The sequence below is a fragment of the Bidens hawaiensis genome, unplaced genomic scaffold (assembly GCF_021521415.1).
Source record: "Bidens hawaiensis isolate Kalapana, Puna unplaced genomic scaffold, B.hawaiensis_p1.1 tig00035917_1, whole genome shotgun sequence".
NCBI classification, from domain to species: domain Eukaryota; kingdom Viridiplantae; phylum Streptophyta; class Magnoliopsida; order Asterales; family Asteraceae; genus Bidens; species Bidens hawaiensis.
Window position 1 is genome coordinate 38828 of NW_027496255.1, and position 21842 is coordinate 60669.

The following is a 21842-nucleotide window of genomic DNA, read 5'->3' on the forward strand; positions in this document are numbered from 1 at the left end:
ATGTTTGTGAACGTTGCTATATATATTCACTTATTATTATGTTCGTTAGTTTAGGTGTGTTTAAATTAAATAGTTAATTTATATATTCATGTAAATTTTTTAGACCATCACATTTATATCTAGTTTGATTAATTTTTTAGGCCACACAGATTGATGTTTACCTTTAACTTTAACCAGTGCTCGCTTGGTTATGTCTATAATCAGTTATATTCTTTTGTTAGTGTTCGTCTATGTTCGCAAACAGTTTGTTTATGCTAATAACAAACAAACATAAACAAGCACACTCATTTTCTTAATGAATAAACACAGACAAAAAAACCTCGTTTAATAGTTTGTGTCGATCTTGTTCAATTAAAGATAAACGAACAAACATGAACATGTCCGATTCGTGTTCCTTTAGCTCATTACACCAAACATTCAGATCGGGCTTAACCCCATTGGTTTCGATGTTTTTATCATAAATAGCCCGACTAACATTCATCATAAATAACCCGACTAACATCCTTTGACTTCCGTTGACTCTGGCCAATGTTGACCAAACAAGTCAGCGCTTATTTTTTTATTATCCAGTTTCCAAATTTCATCCATTTTCCTTTTTTCTACCATCAAAGCCTCCAATAACTAAAACCTAAACTACATTACTGACTCTACTCTTTGAAATGTCGCTAATGAATGAATCGATATCTATCTGAGCAGACCCTCCTTCTGCGACCGCTTGTTGGCAAATCTTCCTGACCTCTGAAGAAACGTGGATCTACTCACTGGTAGCAGATCTACTTTCCTCGGGTGTGATTATACTATTTCACCGATGGTTCTTCTGGATCAGTGTTCTTCCACCTACAAAATGAACAGCGCCGTTACTTACCCCTCAGAAAGGGACAGAGGGGTCCTCTTTGGGGTAACCCTCCGGCGTGAGAATCAGTATATTTGTGGAGAAGATAATAATGTGTGTAAGAGAATCTCAAGAGTATTGCTTAATTGCTCAATACCCTTTGGTTGTGAGACTGTCTGTTTTGTATGTAACTGACTGTGAGTGAATGTGATTCAATATGATTGAATGTGTTATCACTGCTTGTAACTGTCAATGATTGAGTATGAATGTGTCATCAAAGTGGAGTTGATGCTGTATTTATAGTGCTAGGGTTACCACCGGTTGGGCTCAACCTCGTTGGCTTCCTCCAATCGCACTGCGCCACGTGTCCTCTGGGACACCTGGCGCTTTCTCGTTGGTTGTAATCACGTGGTAACACATGTGTCATGCTGAGTTGTCGACCTTTCATTTGGCGGCTATCAACATCAGCATATTCTTTATCCTTAAAAAGATGCCTTCTGGAAGGTTGTCTGATGTGCACAATCAAGGTTGCCCTAATCCTGATTTGGATAAGGACGAGGTTGATTATGTGCACGTATGATATGCGCTCACCCTGAGGATGCGCGGGGTCTTCTCTTTATTCTCACGCGCAGATATTTCATGCGCAGATGTGATATGCACGAGCATGTGATATGCGCCGCGCGCTGATGCGCTGCGCGCATATGTGATGCGCGAGCATATGTGTGCCTGGGCAGATGCGATATACACGGGCATGTGATATGCGCCGCGCGCTGATGCGCCGCGCGCATATGTGATGCGCGAGCATATGTGTGCCTGGGCATATGATGCCTGAGCATGTTTTGTATGCGCCATGCGCATAGGTTTTGGCTTTGTGCCTTCATAATGTCTTTATCTTGTGGGTTGACCCGCCTTGCTCGGTGTTGAGGCGGGTACATACCTCTTTAAGCCCCCCCAGTCTAATGTGTGTCTTATCTCGCGCGAGCGCGGTAAGATGGATATTAGACTTACTGATTTTTGTCTTTTAATGGGGTTTTGTCGTTTTCCTGGTTGCTTCCATCGTTGCGCGAAGTTCTATCCATTTGGTTGAAAACGAAGGGTCCAAACACGTGGTTAGCTGGTGGTGACGTGCGCCGTAAACGTGTCAGACGTTTCGTGTGCTCGAGGTGCTACAGTTGCCTTTCATGTCCCCTCACACAGCTGTCCTGAACACGTGTCGCGCTCGCATTGGTTAGCACCTGCGAGTGGGGGCGCGTCTCTGTTCCGTGGCAGGTCGGTTACAATTTTATGTCCCCTCAACAGTGTTAGGGACACGTGTCGCGCTTTCGTTGGCTTGCACCCGCGAGTGGGGGCGCGTGAAATCCGATCAGCTGCCACATTTCTCTCTCCTATAAAAGGAGGCCCTTAGGAAATTTTTTATCTTCATCTTCATTGTTGATAATTTTCGAGTTTCTGCCTTTCATATTCTGAATTGAGTGTTTTCATCTTTTCGATTTCTCGATTATCAGCTGCTGCAGTTGTATGTCTGATAGTTCAGACTCGTCTAGCCCCTCAATCACCTCTGTTGCCTCTCGAAGACGCCGTGTGAAATCTGTGGTGATGTCGACATTGAAGCAAAAGGGGAAAGGGAAGAGGGTTGTTGAGACCATATCGGAGGAAGTAGGGAGGACCAAGGCCACCAAAAGGTGGAATGAAATCCTCTGCAAATTGAAGCAGGCCGATCTCGACAACCTCATCGCCTCTCAGGGCTTTCCCACCCTGTTTGGCTGCATGTTGCCTAGGTCCGGCCAAACGGCGGCGGACCCGCCTGCCGGCTATATATCCCTATATAGCCACTTTTTCACCCACTGCAACCTTCGTCTCCCGATGACAAGGTTTGTGGGTGCACTGCTGAAGTTCTATGGGATTCATATATCCCAAGTCCATCCGTTTGGACTCGTGCGCGTGACTCACTTTGAGTTCATGTGCAAATCCCAGCGCGAGGAACCCACTCCTCGGCGCTTTCAATATTTTTACAAGCCCAAGATCCAGGACAATTGGATCTCTTTCATTCCTCGCAGTCAGAAGGTGAAGTGCTCCACTGTTTCATTCAAGAGCCTTCATGACTGGTCTGAGAGGTTCTTTTACATTAGGGCTGGTGTGATACCCATCCGTATGACCATGCGCTCTATCTCTTCTGCGCCTGCGGATGAGGGTGTCCTCAAGAACCCAACTGGCGCCTGGGTTAAGAAACTGACCGCCGAACCATCCCCCCGCGAAGAAAATTTGCGAGGAGGCGCTGGTGGGGGTCGGCATGAGTAAGCTTTGGGCCGACAGCGCGCTTGAGCCCGTTATCCAAGTCGACGGGTTGTGTAAGTTTATTTCATTGCTTTATTTATTTTTTCTGCGCGAACATAATTCTTTTGCTGATATCACTTGATTTGTTTTTGCGCAGTCACCAAGGATTATGTCCTTGCCGCTTATGATGAACAAGTGGAGGGTGGCTCCGTCGCGCTTGGCGCTGGGGAAGTTGATTTCCCAGATCGCTTCGATGACATGTTCATCCCAGTGGATCTGGAATTTGACTTTGACAGTGACGCGCCTGGTAAGCCTTCGCACTTATGCTCATTCTTTAGAATACCCAAGTTTATTAACAGTTCTGTTGGTTGTTTTTGTAGATGCGCTTGAAAACTACGAGCTAGAGCTCGCGGAAGAGGAGGAGGAGGAAGAGGAGGCGCCCCTACTAAAGCGCAAAGCTAAGGGGAAATCTGGCGCAGGGGCCAGTAAGAAACAGAAGAAAGATGACACCCCTGTCGCTCATCCCCATGCTCAAACGAAGGGACCTAAGGAAACCCAGGTGTTTACCACAAAGGTTTCTTTAGCTTCTCTGCCTGTGAGAGTGGGCAGACCTCCTGTCCACTTGAGGTATGGTGGCGTCGCCTCCTCCTTTCGCGCGGCTGAAGAGAGAAGCAGTGCCGCGCCTGCAACAGGTATACTTTATTTATCTTCATCTGGCTGAATTGTTATTAAACCTTTCCTCCTTTGAATGTTTACAGAACCGGCGACGGTAGCAGATGAGCCACAGGCGCCACAAGGTGCTGAGGCTGCGCCGGGGGCTGCTTCGGAGTCCCCTGTTCTACCCTCTGAAAAGGGTAGAATGAATTTTATGGCGATGTTCGCCGCGCGAACAGAATTGCGCCAAGGTATGTTTTGCACACTTGTCTTCTTTATTTTTCTTTTGGATTCAGTCATAAACCATTTTTCCTTGTTGATTTGTTCATAGGAGTTGTAGCTGGCGTACAAGTTGCTGGCGACACTCCTGGCGCCGTTGGCGGCGCCGCTGGTTCTGGTCCTGCTCCTGCTAGTGCTGATTCTCCCCTTATTGGGGTTACAAAGGAGCAGGAAGCCGTATTGCGCGCCGAAATGGCGGCGTCGAGACCTCCCTCGCCTCCTCCTACGCGCAGCCCTCTCCGGGAGGCTGGTTTGGAGCCCCCCAGGTCGGTGGAGAAGAGGCCTATTCAAGAAGATGAGGAGGATGAGGGGGCTCAAGCTGAGGACTCCTTGGGAGACCGCGCCAGCCCTGCGATGCCACAAGCCTTCGCAGCGCATACTTCTGGTGGGGCTGGCGCTGACTTTTCTGCTTCATCCCCGCAGGTATGTTTTAATTTGTTGCTCCGCTGCGCGTACCTCCATATAAGTATGTTTTATGACTTAGAACATTTCTTGTGTTTTGTAGGAAGGTGACCACGTTTATCGCCCGAGATGGAATATTAATGAAGAAAGTTCCTTCCAATCCATGGGCGTATGCGAGGACTTCTGGGCTCATGCCGTGCCTCCTACTGAAAGGAGGTATCAGGAGGAGCGCACTCGCGCTGACTTGCTCAACGATCACATTTTCGCTGGGTCAGCTTTCTTTGCTGCCTCCCAAGAGCTTCATCGCGATTATATTAAAGTACGCGATGCTCTTGTGGCAGCCCAGCAAGAGGCTAAGGTGGCTGCCTGGAACCTTTCTGATGCTCGCGCACGAGCTGAGAAACTCCAGGCGGAGCTCAGCGAAAATAGAGCAAGTGCCAACACCGCCTATATTAAGCGCGGGCATGAGCTCCAAGCTGCGCGGGAGAAGCAGCAGTTGGCGGAGGCCGAAGTTGCCAAGTACGCGCGTAGAGTGCGTGTCTTGGAACAGCAGGCTGAGGCGCGTGACCAAGCTATCGTCCAGAGTATCACTGAAAAATCTTCACTGGAGAGCGAGGTTGCGCGCCTGAAGAGGGAGTTGGCGGCCGCGCAGGCCGATAGAGATGAGGCCTTGGCGACGGCGGCGTCCAGCCAGGAAGCACTTGGTGCTGCGCAGGCGGAGAAAGAAAAAATCTTGGCGGCAGCAGCGTCTGATAAGGAGGAGCTACAAAAGACTAAGGAAACTGTTGAGTTATTAAACTCCCAGGTTCCTGTCCTCGAGACGTCTGTTGCTGGCCTCGCGCAGGATCGCCAATGGCTGGTGTCACAGGGCATAACTCGCTGCGCTTTGGCGATGAAATATTCCGCCGAGTTTCAGGCCCTTGTGATGGACTGCAATGCCGCCGCGCGCTTGGTGGGCCGAGCTGAAGGGTTTACGGATGGGTATGACTATGGCATGTTGAAGAAGAACCCATCCGAGTACCCTTACAAGAGCGACGCGGCCTGCGCGGACATGGCCGCGGTGGGGGAAAAGTACATGAATACTCCCATCCCCATCCTTATGCAGGTACCTTGACCTTAATGAGTTTTACTTGACTAATTTTTCCAAGTGTTTTGTACTCAATACTTTTCTAATGATTTTGCAGATAGCTGCGCTTGCTGACCAGCCCGACCTCGGCGCGCTAAAGAAGTTGCTCGATGAATGCGAGAGGGCTGGTGGCGATGATGGTGGCGCGGGGGATGTTGCCCCTGCCAGCGGCTCTGGCGCTGCGAATAAATCTGCTCCTGACACCGTCGTGATAGAAGACTCCAATGAGGAGGAAGAACTTGACTATGGTCAGTTCGGAGATGAGGAGCAGGCCGCGTCAGATGCTGCGGGAGATGATGAAGGTGATGAAGTGGCTGACGTCGACGTGGAGACTTGAGAAGCCCTTCATCAAATTTTACATATTTAATTTTTTATACTTGTAATTTGTAACTCATCATACTTGTAAATTTCAATCCAATGGAATGAAACTTGTTTTCTCTTTTTCACATCTTGCGCATTTCCATTCATCTCTTCATGTTTGCTTGTATAGATATAAGATATGCTTGCACGTTAAAATAAGAACAAGGTTGTAAGGAAATTATTCACTTAACCTCTGTTCTATTTTGTTTGTGGTTTCGCAGTATCTTGTTTATGCTGACATGCGCGCTAACTTTTCATTATTTCTTTTTTGCGCGTCGTTGTCGCGCGGTATTTATATGGAAGTATGAGTTTAGCCATTACATGTCAGCGTGTGTTACTCAGATATCCACTATGATTCCGCGCGCGACCTCGACCTGAGACCTTAACATGATATGGCATGTACTTTGCCTTAGTTGTGTTTAAGGATTTTTATGATCAGGCTGCGCGGGATGTAAGATGGATGTTTGTGAGTGTTTTGAGCTAAGGCTCTTTGTTTTGGGCTAAGGCCCTGACGTTTTTAGAGTTAAGACTCATTAACGTGTTTGAGCTAAGGCTCGTGCATGTATGTTTTACTTCGCTTTATTTTGCTTTGAAGTCAATATAGTGTTGTCATATTGTTCCAAATTAATAAAGGAAGTGTGAAACATGTATGCAAAGGTAATAGAACAAATATTGAAAGATAGCGCGACAAATATTGAAAGATTGCGCGAATCATCATTCATGATGGCTTAAAAGCCTTGATTACATATTTGAACTTTTTACATGAAGCATTTTCTAAGTTGTGCCGCGTTCCACGCACGCGGTATCTTTTTTCCATTCAAATCTTTTAAAGTGTACGCGCCTTTCCCCAAATCTTCTGAAATTTGATAAGGTCCCTCCCAATTGGGGGACATTTTTCCTGGAGGTATTGCGCGACTAGCTTCATTGTTTCGAAGGACAAAATCATTTTTCTTGAAGTGGCACTCTTTAACGCGCTGATTATAATATTTTTCCAGCTTTTTCTTGTATCTGGCTTCATTGATGATAGCCGCTTCTCTGCGCCCTTCAAGCAAGTTAAGGTCCAATCTTCTTCCGCGCTCGTTATCAGTTTTGCTCATCATGAGTACCCTTTGGGATGGGCATCCAATTTCTGCTGGGATCATAGCCTCTGTCCCATAGGTTAGGCTGAACGGGGATTCGCCATTGCTAGTTTTGCTTAATGTCCTGTGCGCCCACAGGACATTAGGTAACTCTTCGACCCAAGAATGGGATTCTCCCTCCAACCTTTTCTTCAGCCCATTTAGCAAACTTTGATTCGCGCGCTCCACTTGGCCATTCCCCTGAGGGTGGTAGACCGACGTGAAGATTTGGTTGATGTGCAATTCTTTGAGCCAGCTTGATATCTTCCTGTCAGTGAATTGTTTGCCATTGTCGCTCACAATTTCCATAGGAAGGCCAAAACGGCAAATGATGTGGCTCCAGATAAATTGCTTCATCGCCTCAGCTGTGATTTTTGCTAGTGGCTTGGCCTCAACCCATTTTGTGAAATAGTCTATCGCCACTACCAAAAATTTCACTCGCCCTTGCGCTTGCGGCAGGGGCCCCACAATATCAATGGCCCATTTGTGGAAAGGCCATGCGGAGGTCACTGGAATCAAGTTGTTCTTTGGACGCATGGTGTTTGGCGCGTAGCTCTGACATGCCTTGCATTTTTGGATTTCTTTTATCGCATCCAAGTACATGCCTGGCCAATAGTAGCCTGAGCTCATTGCCTTGGCAACCACCATGCGCGGACCAGCGTGTATTCCACAGATTCCTTCATGAATCTCCCTAATCACATAGCTTGCTTCTTCAGCATCCAGGCATTTCATGAGCGGTCCAAGATAAGAGCGCCGATATAATGTACCATCAAGTAGTTCATAGTTCTGCGCCTTGTGTCTTATCTTTCTCGCCTGTGCGCGATCATCCGGTAACGTCCCCTCCTTCAGGAATTCCATTATTGGAGTTATCCAGGATGAAGGGGTTGTATGAATTACAAGGACCGATTGCGTTTGCACTGACGGGTTGCTCATCACTTCCACCCTGACATCTTTGCCAAAGTGATCAAAATTAGTTGATGCCATCTTACTCAACGCGTCAGCGGACTTGTTTTCGCTGCGCGAGATGTGTATGATTCTGAAGAAGTCAAACTGCTCAACGAACTTTTTTGCCTGCTCTAGATATAGAGGCATTGTGTTCTCCTTGGCGTCATATAGGCCGTTGACCTGAGCAGCTACCAAGTAAGAATCAACATGGGCCTCTAGCCTTTTAACTCCAAACTTGCGCGCAATGCGCAGACCAGCCAGCAGGGCTTCATACTCAGCCTCATTGTTGGTACTCTTGAAGTCCAACCTAATAGCATAAGTATATTCATGATTATCAGGGTCCACCAGTTTGAGGCCTGCGCCGGACCCTTCGCTGTTGGAGGCTCCATCAGTGAATAGCCTCCAAACATCTTCTTCATCATTTGCTCGCGGAGGGTCTACCTCGCGCTGAGCTTCTTCAATCTTTCCCTCTGGGATTTCCGTGATGAAATCCGCCAAAACTTGACCCTTTATCGCTGGACGGGGCTTATAAGTGATCGTGTGTTCACCTAATTCCAGCGCCCACTTTGTCAGCCTTCCGGAGAGCGCGGGGCGTCGCAAGACTTGCTGGATGTTGTAACCAGTCAGAACTTCAATAGGATGACCATTGAAGTATCTATGGAGCTTGCGCGACGCGTGTGTTAGTGACAAAACTAACTTTTCCATGATGGAATAGCGCGTCTCAGGGTCTGTGAGCACCCGACTCACATAGTATATTGGCGTTTGGATCCCCTTGCGATCCACCAATAATACTGCGCCGATCGCGCGGTCTCCAGCTGACAGGTACAATGTAAGGGTTTCGCCAGGAAGTGGAGCTGTGAGCGCTGGCAACTTTATGAGACATTCTTTTATCTCAGTGAAAGCTTGCTCAGCCTCAGGCGTCCACTTGAATTGGCTCTTCTTCAAACAGTTCCTCAAGGTGTTAACGAATGGAGTAGATTTGCTGGCGTGGTTCGCTAGGAACCTGTTGATTGACACCAATCTACCATTCAGCTTCTGAACCTCTTTCATGGTGGATGGTGAAGGCATGTCAAGGATGGCTTCCACCTTTTCAGGGTTCACCTTGAAACCATCCTTAGTGACCATTACACCAAGAAATTTCCCCTCTTCTGCGCCGAAAGTACATTTGCTCGGGTTGAGCTTCATGTTAACTTCCGTTAGGCGCTGAAGAGTTTCCTCGATGTCTTTGAGCATTTGTCTCTCCTCCCTGATCTTGATCACCAAATCATCAACGTAGACTTCTAGATTTCTTCCGATTTGTTCACTGAAAACCGAATCCATAAGTCTCTGATAGGTTGCGCCCGCATTCTTTAAACCAAAGGGCATTTTTGTGTAACAAAAAACACCCTTGTCGGTTCTGAAGGCAGTCTTGTCTTCATCCTGTGGTGCCATTTGAATCTGGTGATAGCCTTTGTAGGCATCCAGGAAACATTTGAGCTTGAATGGCGCCACGGAGTCCACCTTTGCGTCGATGTTTGGGAGGGGGTAACAGTCTTTCGGACATGCTTTGTTGAGGTCCTTGAAGTCAATACACATTCTCCATGACCCGTTGCTTTTCTTTACCATCACAGGATTGGCTACCCATGTCTGGTATCGGATCGGGCGGATGATGTTTGCGCGCAACAGGTCCTCCACTTGCTCATTCATGGCCTCCGCCTTTTCATCCCCCATGATTCTCTTTTTCTGAGCAATTGGCTCCACCGACTTGAACGTGTTAAGAGAATGTTGCGCCAAGTCTCGCGGGACCCCCGTCATATCGGAGTGTTGCCACGCGAAAACCGACGTGTATTTTGTGAGCAACTTTTTCATTCTCAATCTCGTTTCGTCTGAAATGGTAGCGCCAATTGTGACCGTTTGCTCTGTGAATTTTGGGTTTAAAATCCACTTCTCTGGCGCATTGTCAGCCATTGGAAGTTTCATTCTCCCTTCCCGCGGCGTGCTTGTCACTGCGCACAAATGATCGCGGTAAACAAATGTTACGCCTGTTGGTGTAGGGAACCCCAATGCGCCGTGCGCTGGCGACGGTACAGCATTAAATTGGGCAATCGTTCCCCTACCCAGGATCATATTGTGGCATGACGTGGTGGGCAAGACCAAGAAGTTGACAACTTCGGCTCGCTTGTGCTCATCATCCCCCATAGTTAGTTCAAACTGAATCTGGCCTAGGGGATGTATGATTTCATTTGAGACACCACAGATTGGTGCGTTCACAATTTCGAGCCGCACTTGGTCTGCCGGGTCTAACTTTCTGAAACACTGCTCATACATAATGTCAGATTCGCTTCCAGTGTCCACCAGGACCTTTGACACTTCGTAATGAGCAATGTGTGTGGTGATGACGAGAGGACTGCTTATTGAAGGGCCTCCCCTGATTCTTGGGAAGATGACTTGCTGCTCGCGCCAATCTCCGTGGATTTGCGCGCTTCTCTTTTTTGACGTCTGCCCTTGTCGTCCCCCCTCAGCCACACAGATTCTTTTGTATTTCTTGCTGGCAGAGGCTCCTTCCGGTTGCTCATCTTCTATTCTTTGGTTTTTTACCAAGTGAGCCAGCCTGCCTGACTTTACATCCTTCTCGATCGCATCCTTTAAATGATGGCATGCGTCGGTGTTGTGGCCCGGGGACCTGTGAAATTCACAATATTTGCCACTGTTTTGCGGTCCCTTGTAGTGTAGTTGCTTGGGGGGCTTGAATTGGACATTCTCAGTACTTAACACCTGTGAAGGTGTTTTAGTGAGGGGCGTCCATATTCTTGGCAGAGGTCTGCTAGGATCTCTGCCGCCCTCCCTCTTGTCACCCTCCCCGCGATTACGAACTTCTTTTTGGGGCTGGGGTGAGGTTGGTTGCGCTTGTTTTTCCGCGGAAGAAAAACTTGTTGGCTGCAACCTGGACCATACAGAGTTCTGTTTGGCCCTCTTCTCTTTGCTGCGCGGTGATTCTGCCTGATGCGCTCTTTCTCTTGCCCTATCTTGGGCAATCTGTTTCTCATTTCTCGCGAAAACTCGCGATGCCTCCATTAACTTGGCCCACGTGGTGGGCATACCATCTTTGCTTACGAGAGCCCGGCGGAGTTGATCACTACGCGCGCCTTGTATAAAGGCCACGCGCAGGAGCTGCTCAGTTATACCCCCGATTGCCAGGGATTCCTGATTGAAACGAGTGATGTAATCTTCAATCGTTTCATCATTCCTGCGTATGCAGTGCATGATGTCATCAGGATCGCGCGTGTGCCTGCGCTGCTGTACGAAGTGGGCTTGGAACTTTTCTAATAGTTCCTCGAACCCATCAATTTGCCCTGTCGGCAAGCTCTCGAACCATACCCGCGCTGCGCCCGTGAGGCAGCGAGCAAACATATGACACCATGTTGGCATCGTCCAGCTCTCTAGGTTTCCCGTGTTATAGAAACCTTGCAAAAAGTCATCTGGATCTGTTGTGCCATCATATTTGCCCAGACCACTTGGCATCTTTGTCTTGTGCTGGATGGGAGCCTGCGCGATGCGCGCAGTAAACTTTGAGTGTTTTACCAGGATGGCTGGTCTGTAGGGCGTGGTTACGTCCACTTGCCCTCTGACCGGTGGGCTGTACGGCATGTGCAGATCCAGATCTGCTCTGGCTCCAGGCGCCATGTTCACAGGCGCGCGGAGCTGTGAGCCTCCTGCATGAGTATCCCGTGTCTTCCTCATGCTATGCACTTCTTCATCACTGAACTCAGTGTGTTCAGTGTGAACAGAATGTCCTTCTTCCGGCGCGCGCGGCCTTTTTGTAGTCTGCTTATCAAAAGCTTGCCTTTGTGTTTGGTCGGCTAGCTTTTTCTGCATGACCATTTCATTGTATTTTTCCATCAGACGCCGCTGCTCGTTTATGAGCCATTCATTCGAATCATTTGCTTCATCTTCTGGACCCATTGGTCCTTTCAGCTTCGCGCCGGCCATATTTTGTAACGTGAGATCGTCTGGAGGAGTTTCAGTCTGGCCGTGAGGGGTTGTGACGAAGGGACGGTTGCTGGTGGTACGCGTAGAATCACGCGGAACCCTCAGAACCTGCTGTCCGTCGTTAACACCCTCACGTTCAATATCCTCCAGAGCTTGATCAACGTTACGAACTCCAGAAACCATGGTGATTGATTTTTTTTTTTTATAGATCTGATGAGATCTGATTGCCGTTTGTAACAGTGGATGGCGCCAATGAAGAAACGTGGATCTACTCACTGGTAGCAGATCTACTTTCCTCGGGTGTGATTATACTATTTCACCGATGGTTCTTCTGGATCAGTGTTCTTCCACCTACAAAATGAACAGCGCCGTTACTTACCCCTCAGAAAGGGACAGAGGGGTCCTCTTTGGGGTAACCCTCCGGCGTGAGAATCAGTATATTTGTGGAGAAGATAATAATGTGTGTCAGAGAATCTCAAGAGTATTGCTTAATTGCTCAATACCCTTTGGTTGTGAGACTGTCTGTTTTGTATGTAACTGACTGTGAGTGAATGTGATTCAATATGATTGAATGTGTTATCACTGCTTGTAACTGTCAATGATTGAGTATGAATGTGTCATCAAAGTGGAGTTGATGCTGTATTTATAGTGCTAGGGTTACCACCGGTTGGGCTCAACCTCGTTGGCTTCCTCCAATCGCACTGCGCCACGTGTCCTCTGGGACACCTGGCGCTTTCTCGTTGGTTGTAATCACGTGGTAACACATGTGTCATGCTGAGTTGTCGACCTTTCATTTGGCGGCTATCAACATCAGCATATTCTTTCTCCTTAAAAAGATGCCTTCTTGAAGGTTGTCTGATGTGCACAATCAAGGTTGCCCTAATCCTGATTTGGATAAGGACGAGGTTGATTATGTGCACGTATGATATGCGCTCACCCTGAGGATGCGCGGGGTCTTCTCTTTATTCTCACGCGCAGATATTTCATGCGCAGATGTGATATGCACGAGCATGTGATATGCGCCGCGCGCTGATGCGCTGCGCGCATATGTGATGCGCGAGCATATGTGTGCCTGGGCAGATGCGATATACACGGGCATGTGATATGCGCCGCGCGCTGATGCGCCGCGCGCATATGTGATGCGCGAGCATATGTGTGCCTGGGCATATGATGCCTGAGCATGTTTTGTATGCGCCATGCGCATAGGTTTTGGCTTTGTGCCTTCATAATGTCTTTATCTTGTGGGTTGACCCGCCTTGCTCGGTGTTGAGGCGGGTACATACCTCTTCAACCTCCTTTGCGCGTTTCCTCATCTCTTTTCCTTCTTCGCTTTCTGGATCCATGAAACTCCTCACGAGTTTTGAAATATCTTCTCGAGTGACAAAAATATCCTCTCCAGCCGACACCCTCCTTCCCATTTTCCAATCTTCCACTATCATCTTACTATTCGGAACTTGATCAAAAAATATTGGAAAAGTGAGCATTGGCAACCCAGAGAAAGCACCTTCCTTCGTCGAGTTCCACCCGCAATGTGACCAAAATGCCCCTATGGAATCATGACACAACACTCTTAATTGGTCGCACCAAGGTATCACAAGCCCTTTCTCGTCATTTTCACAATTATGTTTAACCTTTTCCCCACGCGCAATCCACAAGTATCGTACACCACTATCGAGTATACCAGCAATGATTTCATCCAATTGGGCATCTGTGACCGAAAGAAAACTCCCTTGTGAAATATATAAAACGGAAGCCGTGGGCTGACGGTCTAACCATTTAATGTATTCAAGGGTATTTTGGTCATTTTTCATGCCGTTTAAACTAAAGTAAGGAATTGAGGGTCCAATGGTGTAAACAGGTATAGAAAGCTCGGATTTTAAAGCGTCGATGGCTTGGGGTTCGAGCTCGTAAATCGATAAGAAAAGAAGAAATTGAGCTTTTGTCGCCGTTGAAACGGCTTGTAAAGCTGCCTGCCTAACTTCTTTCCCCTTGCCATTGAAGATAGTCACAAGATCAGCAACCCGAATTGGATGAACTCCGGGTATGTAGTCTACTATTTCCTCGACGTTTCCTGTAGAATTTAAATTTAACTTTTATTGAAATCGAGTAAAATTCAAGTGTAAATGTAAATCTATGATAATTATTCAAGTGATATTTCCCTTACCAACAAAAATGAAAGTTCATATTGTCATCATTGATTATTATCATAAGTTGTGATTCGTTATATTAAATTCCAGTTTACCTTAACAACCTAAGGAATTTAAATTAAAATGTTTTGAGTCTAGTTTAAATGTATCAACTAATTCATCGAGCTTCAAAATTATTCAAGCTCGAGTCAGTTATTATTGTATGAGTCGTGTTCAGATTGACTGGTTAATCCCGACACGAATCAGAAAAATTGATACTACTTGAAAATCACATCACACATGACATAAAGTAGATATAAGTTTTCACATGTAGACACAAAAGCGTTTAATCAGGAATTTAACTTTATTGTATATTAATCATTATCATTACAAATTTATTGCAAAAGGACAACTATTTATAAAAAAATAATTACAGATTTTAACTTCATTTTATATTAATAACTTAGGGGCTGTTTGTTTACATCTGAATGAAACTATTCAAATGTAAAAATCTGATTCATTCAGACTTCAGACTGTTTGTTTTCAAACAGAAAAACATCTGTTTGGTTAAAATTATATCTTAATCATTGAGACTTTTTGTTGTTGCTGCTGAATATGACAAATGCTCGTTCAGATATGAATGAACCAAACAGCCCCATACTTTCTCTTTTTTATTACTTTAACTTATTAACCAACTTTATTTTTAGAAAAGTAATTGTCTTATGTCCAAGGCTTGATGCAAAACTACTATCGAGCTGGGGGTCTCACCGGAAGCAGCCTTTCTATCCCTATGGGGTAGAGGTAAGGCTGTCTACATTTTACCCTCCTCAGACCCTACCATAGCTTTGCTATTGATGGGATATACTGAGTAAGATGATGATGATTTTTAAAAAAGTAATTACAAAAATAAAGTAATCATTAATATCAAACCACCCAAACACGACCCGTTTAATTATACATGGCCCGACAAACTCACCCGAGAAGTTATCTCCGGCATGGCAGTTCTCAACAAGGAGGTGATAATAATAACACATCGAAAACACCGTGGCCGACATCGTAAACAAACTCGCCACGGGAACATTCATCCGACTACCCATATTCACAACCCACGTAAGATAAGTATCATAAACAATCACATTAACCGGTACTTCCAATCTCCTAATCACTTCCTCCACGGGTTGTTCCATTTTAGTTAACGTAGCATGAAAAAACCCTGGGAAATTAGCCGCGCGGTTCAGCTCGGATGGAATAACATTGGGGATAGTAGCGAACCGGATGTTGTTTGGTTTCGGTTCGGTTTCTATGAACCCGAGCCATTCCTCGGTTACTATGAAGGTGATGAGGAGGTTTGAAGGGTGGTGTTGAGCTATGAGTTTGCATAGGTTCATCATGGGGTTGATGTGGCCTCTGCCCGGATATGGTATTGCCACTACATGGTGGATGGTGGATGAGTTTGATGGTTTAGTCATTGGAGAGTTGGTTCAAGTTCAAGAGAGTGAAATGGAATTTGGATAATATAGGACGTGCCACCACCACATATTTATATACATATTAATTTGAAGTACGTCCTGTTTGCGGTGCACGCATATAATGTATAATATGTGAATCTTCGGTTGGGTAAAAGTGAAATTGCATTAATTTTGACGTTATTTTACTAATCCCGTGAAAATAACGTTAAAAGTGGCGGAATGTTAATCAGGCATCATGTGGTGGCATTGATAGCCGAAAGACAAGGGAACATGCACCAATCGGGGTGTCCCGATGGTTGAGTGTTATGTGCCTTATGTCCAAGGCTTGATGGCTTGATGCAAAACTACTATCGAGCCGGGGGTCTCACCGGAAACAGTCTCTTTATTCCTGTGGGGTAGAGGTAAGGTTGTCTACATCTTACCCTCTTTAAATCCTACCATAGCTGTGCTATTTGTGAGATTTACTGAGTACAATAATAATGATAATAATTAATTTGAAAGTGGCAGGTACCACATAAAGTGCTAGTGTTCTACTGCTACATGTTTTAAAGCCCAACGCACATATTTGTGTAGCGTTTAAATGTTGCCACATGACACTTATGTCACTTTCTGCTGTTTCTTATAATAATGAGTAACAAACCCACTACGGCTCATCTTTGTTTTTAATTTCAAGTTTTCAACATTCATATTGCACTTGTGTATTTTTTTGTTAAATAATTTGTACATGATACTCGTGTCTATATGGAATTTTGACACATGACTTCTTGTTAACTTCCCGATTGAACCATTCCACATTAGAGATATTCAAGATGCATGTAGTAGATGTACTATTGGTGTGACTTAATATGAGTGTGTTGAAACTTAGTCAACTAATCAATGTAGTTAATGTTTAGGGTGAGTGTAGTGGGACGACAAAATGAAAGTTTTGGGGCTACAACACCGTTACATATGAGCAAAATGTGGTGGGGCAAAAAGTTATTGTCGCCCATATGCATCTTTGTTATATTATTATTATAATTTGTGTGTGTGTGTATAGCTACAACACTATTACACATCTAAAACAAAAACTTATCATTTGCTGACTGGACGTCACATGACACAAATCGTCCCATTTTGTAGCCCTTTCACTGCACATAGCTTTATATAACTTATTTAATACTTATATAAGGAATAGATGTTCACAAACATTTGAACGGGGTGTTATATATGTGCGATGATTTGTATTCGTTTTATTGTGATTGATTTTGTGTAAGTGTATAGATCAAGTTTTAGATTGATCATTTTATCAAGATAAGATATGTCTATGTATTTTTATTTATCAAGATAACATTGTGATTGCTTGATTATTGTCTTAGTAAATGATTCAACTTTTCTATTTTTATTTTCGTTTGCTTGTTACTTTTAGATTTAATTCATTACATGAATTCAGCTTAACTTTAGTTTAATTCAATATTAGAAAACCACCATTTTGTATTTGCATCTTATAACTGAAAAATACTTATAATAGTTTTTTTTAATAGCGTTTGGATCCACTACCAATATTCGAGTGAGCCTTCTTGAGACGGGATGTCAACCGTCAATACTAATTTTGACGCTCCAAGCCTAACTCTTCCAAGAACACCATCAAAAAGGAAACCCATCACTGTGAGAAAACTCCCTTAATTCAGGCTTCAAACCGAAGACATCAAAGATTCCAAGTTTTATCATCATCATATGTCATTAAACCAGAAGACCAATTACAACAAAAAGAAAAATAATACTTATAATAGTAATCACATGATACTCGTGGATATTATATTAACATTAACATATGAAGAGGTAGGTCCCAGCAGAGCCCAGTTGGACACGCAAGACTCACCTTGAACAGGGACGTCTGCGCAGCGACCAACTGCTTCCGCAGGACCCACCATGCTCAGAGAAGACCTTACGCGCAGTACGCCAGCTGTACCCGCAGGGAAAGCCTCCCAATGGTGAAGTACCCCGCTTGTTCCCGCAGTTGCGGATACAAGCCATCAGGGAAGGCTACCCGCACTGATAGCAAGGCTACACGCACAAGGCACTAACTCTTGCTACTTCAGTAGTCACCTGAAGGAATGAGCAAGGCGGGAATACTCCCGCCCAAATGAGCCAGTCCGTATGCTTCTGGAAGATCTTTTGTACTATACCTACCAAGGTATGGGCAAAACAAACGATCTGACCAGAACAGCCCATGAACCAATCACAGGGTGACAGCTCACCGACAACAGTACGAGGAGGAGCACCCTCTAGTACTGTTTGTCACTATTAGCCGCTGCTTACTCACCAACCCTTACTATGGGACGTGCGCAGCCTACAGTTGGTGGAACAGTGCATAGCCGGCAGTAAAGGAACAGTATACAGCCGACCTTGTCACTGTCGGCCGCAGCCTATCCACCAACCAGCATGGCTTGTGCGTAGCCCACTGTTGGTAGAACATGAATACTATTCAGCCGGCTGTACCTTCTAGGAAACCTACCTTCGGCTATAAATACTCTAACACCTTGGAATGGTAAGGACATCATCTGATATCTCATTATCTTATCTTCTCTAGCAATCTCTTAATATACACTTATATTCAGAGCAATCTAGTCTGATTCTCACGCCGGAGGGTGGTCACAAGGAGGAACCCCCCCTTCTCAGTGACGAGCTTACGGTGTCTGTTTTGCAGGTCACCTGAAGAACAACTTTCTTTGCTGGACCTCATCCTCGTGGGAAACATTACTTAACCCCCAGATTATCCGTAATCTGCCCAGGGTCGATTAGTGTTTCTTCATTACCATGTGAAAACGATATCAAGATCTATAAACGATAACTTAAAATAAAGTTGGTATTTGCTTGATATTGTTTTTGACAATAAATTATTGTATTCTTTTGCTACCTACTCGGTACTCATGTCCTTAAGCATCCCGATGCACGTCTCTGACTCATGTGGATATAAAAAGAAAATTACCTAAATAGCCCTTTTGATGAGAGAGAAATTATAAAATAGTCCGTGAGATTTCGTTTTTCTAAAATAGCCCTCGAATTTCAACTTCCACGTGAGATTAGGTGTAAAGCCCCGATACCGGTGCCCTACATTTGGTGTTGGATCTACTCATAAACGCAATTCTAAACATCAGAGTTAATTAAAACATTCGAGGAACATTAACATTCATAAAACATTACATAAAAATCCATGACTTGTCTTAAAATAAACATTCTTGTCTTTCAAAATATCATAACATTAAACATAAACGTCTTAAGTCTTCAGATGCCAGACTCTTATTCTTCTGCCATATGCCCTCGCTCAAGCCAGCTGTCTCGTTCTACTCACATGCGTGCATACTAAAAGTCAGCTACGCTGAGTGAGTTCTAGTTAATCAGGCAGTATACAATACTTTCACTTACTTATACATACGCATCCAAAGATACATATTATATCCTTAACCTGTACGTCTTTCTTTAGTACATATATAAATATATACATTCTTTCTTTCATTCTTCCTTTTTATTCTTTCTTGCATACTTTGCATCTATCGATACATTACATACTTATACGTTTTAAAGAGTGTTAAGCCCTACTGCCTCGAGTATTATTAGGGCTCGGTCCCTTTTTCTGCCTTGAGTATTATTAGGGTTCGGTCCCTTTTTCTGCCTTGAGTATTATTAGGGCTCAGTCTCTTTCTGCCTTGAGTATTATTAGGGCTCAGTCCCTTTCTGCCTTGAGTGTTATTAGGGCTCAGTCCCTTTCTGTCTTGAGTGTTATTAGGGCTCCGTCCCTTTCTGCCTTGAGTGTTATTAGGGCTCAGTCCCTTTCTGTCTTGAGTGTTATTAGGGCTCCGTCCCTTTCTGTCTTGAGTGTTATTAGGGCTCAGTCCCTTTCTGCCTTGAGTTTTATTAGGGCTTAGTCTCTTTCTTCTATACCTGGCTATCTCTTACGTTCATTCATAACATACGTACATATCATTCCTACATTATACACAACATTATATCCATAATCATAACTTGCCAATACGTGCAATATCCGAATATCGTTCACGCACCGACAAGCAATCATTCACATAATACATATATGGCATACACTTATCTCTTAGGATAAGGGTATTAACTAATCACATTGAGTATGCACACAACCCCGAAAACATAACAAGGAATGGGGCTAGAACTCACCTGGATGCGGTTACGTTCACCGTTAACAGTAATTCCTTTATTGAGCTGTGCACGGCTAACAGTATAACAATTACACGTATCAATTATCTATCACTACCATATCATCTTTCTAGTTTAATTATTACCCACAACGAACGGGGGTCCGGGGGGCAGCCCCCCTGGCAGCGGGGTCTAGGGGCGGCAGCCCCTGGCTGGGGTCGAGCTGCCAGGTCAGCTTGGAAAAATTTTATTTCCATTAACTGTCGTAACACATTTTCCATTAGGATTTTAATTTATTATTTAATTCGCTAACTCAAAAGTTCAAGGGCTTATTTGTAATTAATTCATTCTTTTCTAAGTTCAGGGACCATTTTGTCCTTTTGCTAAACTTCTAGTTCGTTACATTGCTCTTAACGAATTGGCTTATCTTTGCGAACTGGTCCAAGTAGCGAATTGAACCCTTTAACGAACTGGACCTTATAACGAATCAGTTCATGTAGCGAATCAGTCCATGTAACGAATTGGACTTTCTAATTCGTTATCTCAGTTAACGAATGGTCATAGCGAAGTGGAAGTTAGTTCGTTATATTATCCTTAACGAATTTGAACACGAACTAAGTCTAGTTCATTATCCTTTCCTTAGCGAATCGTCATAACGAATTACCTCTAATTCGTTAACTCCCCGTTAACGAATTAGGGTTAGGTCAGAGAATGTCAGAAACATTCTCTGACGCCTAACCTCGTACCAAACTTTTCCGGCGCCGCCATAGCCGGAAAACCGCGTTTCGCCGGAAAAACGAGATCTCACTCGTTTTTTCACCGTTTTCATCCTTTTTCGTCCCGTTTGATCCAGATCTGAGCTAGGGTGATCCCAAAGCTCATCTTAGGTTCGGTTTATACCTTATTTCACCCGGATCTCGTGACTTGAACGGTTTAACGGTTTCGGCTCATCGTTTCGCGACTAGATCTAGCGGGTTTAAGCTCATACAACATCATACTATTATTACCTTGGGTCGGTGTTCGGTTTCCTTCTTGATTTCGGCTAAGATAAGGAGAGAACTAGAGAGAGAGCTTAAGTGTGTGTTTTGGTGGTGTATGAAATATGTGTAAATGAGGAATTAAATGGGAATTTATGACTTATATAATTATGGATCATGGGCTTAAGCCCATGGTCTTTCCTTCTTTCTTTTATAACCCAAGTTCATAACCCATATCCATTTAACCCAACACTAGCCCGACTCATAATAACTCGTATTTTCATTTATTAACCGAAACTAGAAAACGGGATGTTACATTAGGATATTCCCCGTGAGTTTTCGTGGACCAATCAAAATCTGCCATGTGTCAAACATCCCCACCTACCACGCAAGTTTTCATCCCAAATCCGTCTTAAACGTTACTTTTCGCATCAAATCTAACCTTATGAAAACCAACTTTAACGTGATATTTCAAGTTGTTTTCGTCTCCAATGTGAGTTTTCAAAATTATGTTTTTTAAGTTTTTTTGAAATTCATCTCCAAAGATGAATTTCAAATTGATTTCGTCTTTTTTAAAAAAATCATACTCTTCATCTTCTTCATCAAACTCCCACCATTTCCTCCGCCACCTAATGTTACCGAACACCACCACCGCAACCACCCACCACCACCATGAAATTTGAGGAGAGAAGAAATTATGGCCAAGATGGAACTGATTAGCAGCCGTGTTAGCCGAAACAAAGTGGCGGTAGCCGGGAAGAGACCGCGCATGTTGACTGACAAGAGAGTAGTGCAGTGGCCACATCTAACGGTAATGGTTGTGTACAAACTGGTACAAGGAACACTCACCTATAATTAACACCATCAAAGTAACAAAAAATTATATTAATATCATTAAGATTTAATGTAACAATATTAATCTTAATAACAATGAAGTACATCTGTTGCAAAAAAAAAATATTCCGGTGATTATTCCGGTCACCGTCACCTCCACCGTCACCACGAACATCCACGATATTGTTGTTAATGGCAGCGGTGTTGGCGGTGATAGCGGCGGTGGAACATGGTTCGGCTCAAGTTTCATGGTGGTGGTGGGTGGTTGTGGTGGTGGTGGTTGTGGTGTCCGGTAGGATGAAAAAGATGAAGAAGATGATGAAGAAGATAA

The 21842-nt window shown here is 44.6% G+C and overlaps 1 protein-coding gene across 2 annotated transcripts; it reads right to left on the minus strand.

Annotated features, from left to right (window-relative positions):
• Positions 1-442: 442 nt before the first annotated feature.
• On the minus strand, positions 443-15596 carry LOC143587903 (UDP-glycosyltransferase 87A1-like). 2 transcript variants are annotated; one of them, XM_077069063.1, is made up of 3 exons: positions 15062-15596; positions 13252-14030; positions 443-736 (listed from the first exon to the last, which is right to left on the minus strand). In XM_077069063.1, the coding sequence occupies exons 1-3, from the start codon at positions 15552-15554 to the stop codon at positions 629-631; spliced, it is 1380 nt and encodes a 459-aa protein (XP_076925178.1). In that variant the 5' UTR covers positions 15555-15596; the 3' UTR covers positions 443-628. The 2 variants fall into 2 exon arrangements, with proteins under 2 accessions (XP_076925178.1, XP_076925179.1); XM_077069064.1 differs by having other exon boundaries at positions 443-727; positions 13243-14030.
• Between the last annotated feature and the right edge of the window lie 6246 nt (positions 15597-21842).

What these genes read in the sequence shown, in the direction of transcription:
- LOC143587903 (XM_077069063.1), bottom strand. Translation starts at nt 15,554, where the DNA reads ATGACTAAACCATCAAACTCATCCACCATCCACCATGTAGTGGCAATA. An exon ending in TGCCGGAGATAACTTCTCGG is followed by an intron (nt 14,031 to 15,061) that starts GTGAGTTTGTCG and finishes TAAATTCTACAG; the next exon opens with GAAACGTCGAGGAAATAGTA. An exon ending in TGAGGAAACGCGCAAAGGAG is followed by an intron (nt 737 to 13,251) that starts GTTGAAGAGGTA and finishes GTTTCTTCAGAG; the next exon opens with GTCAGGAAGATTTGCCAACA.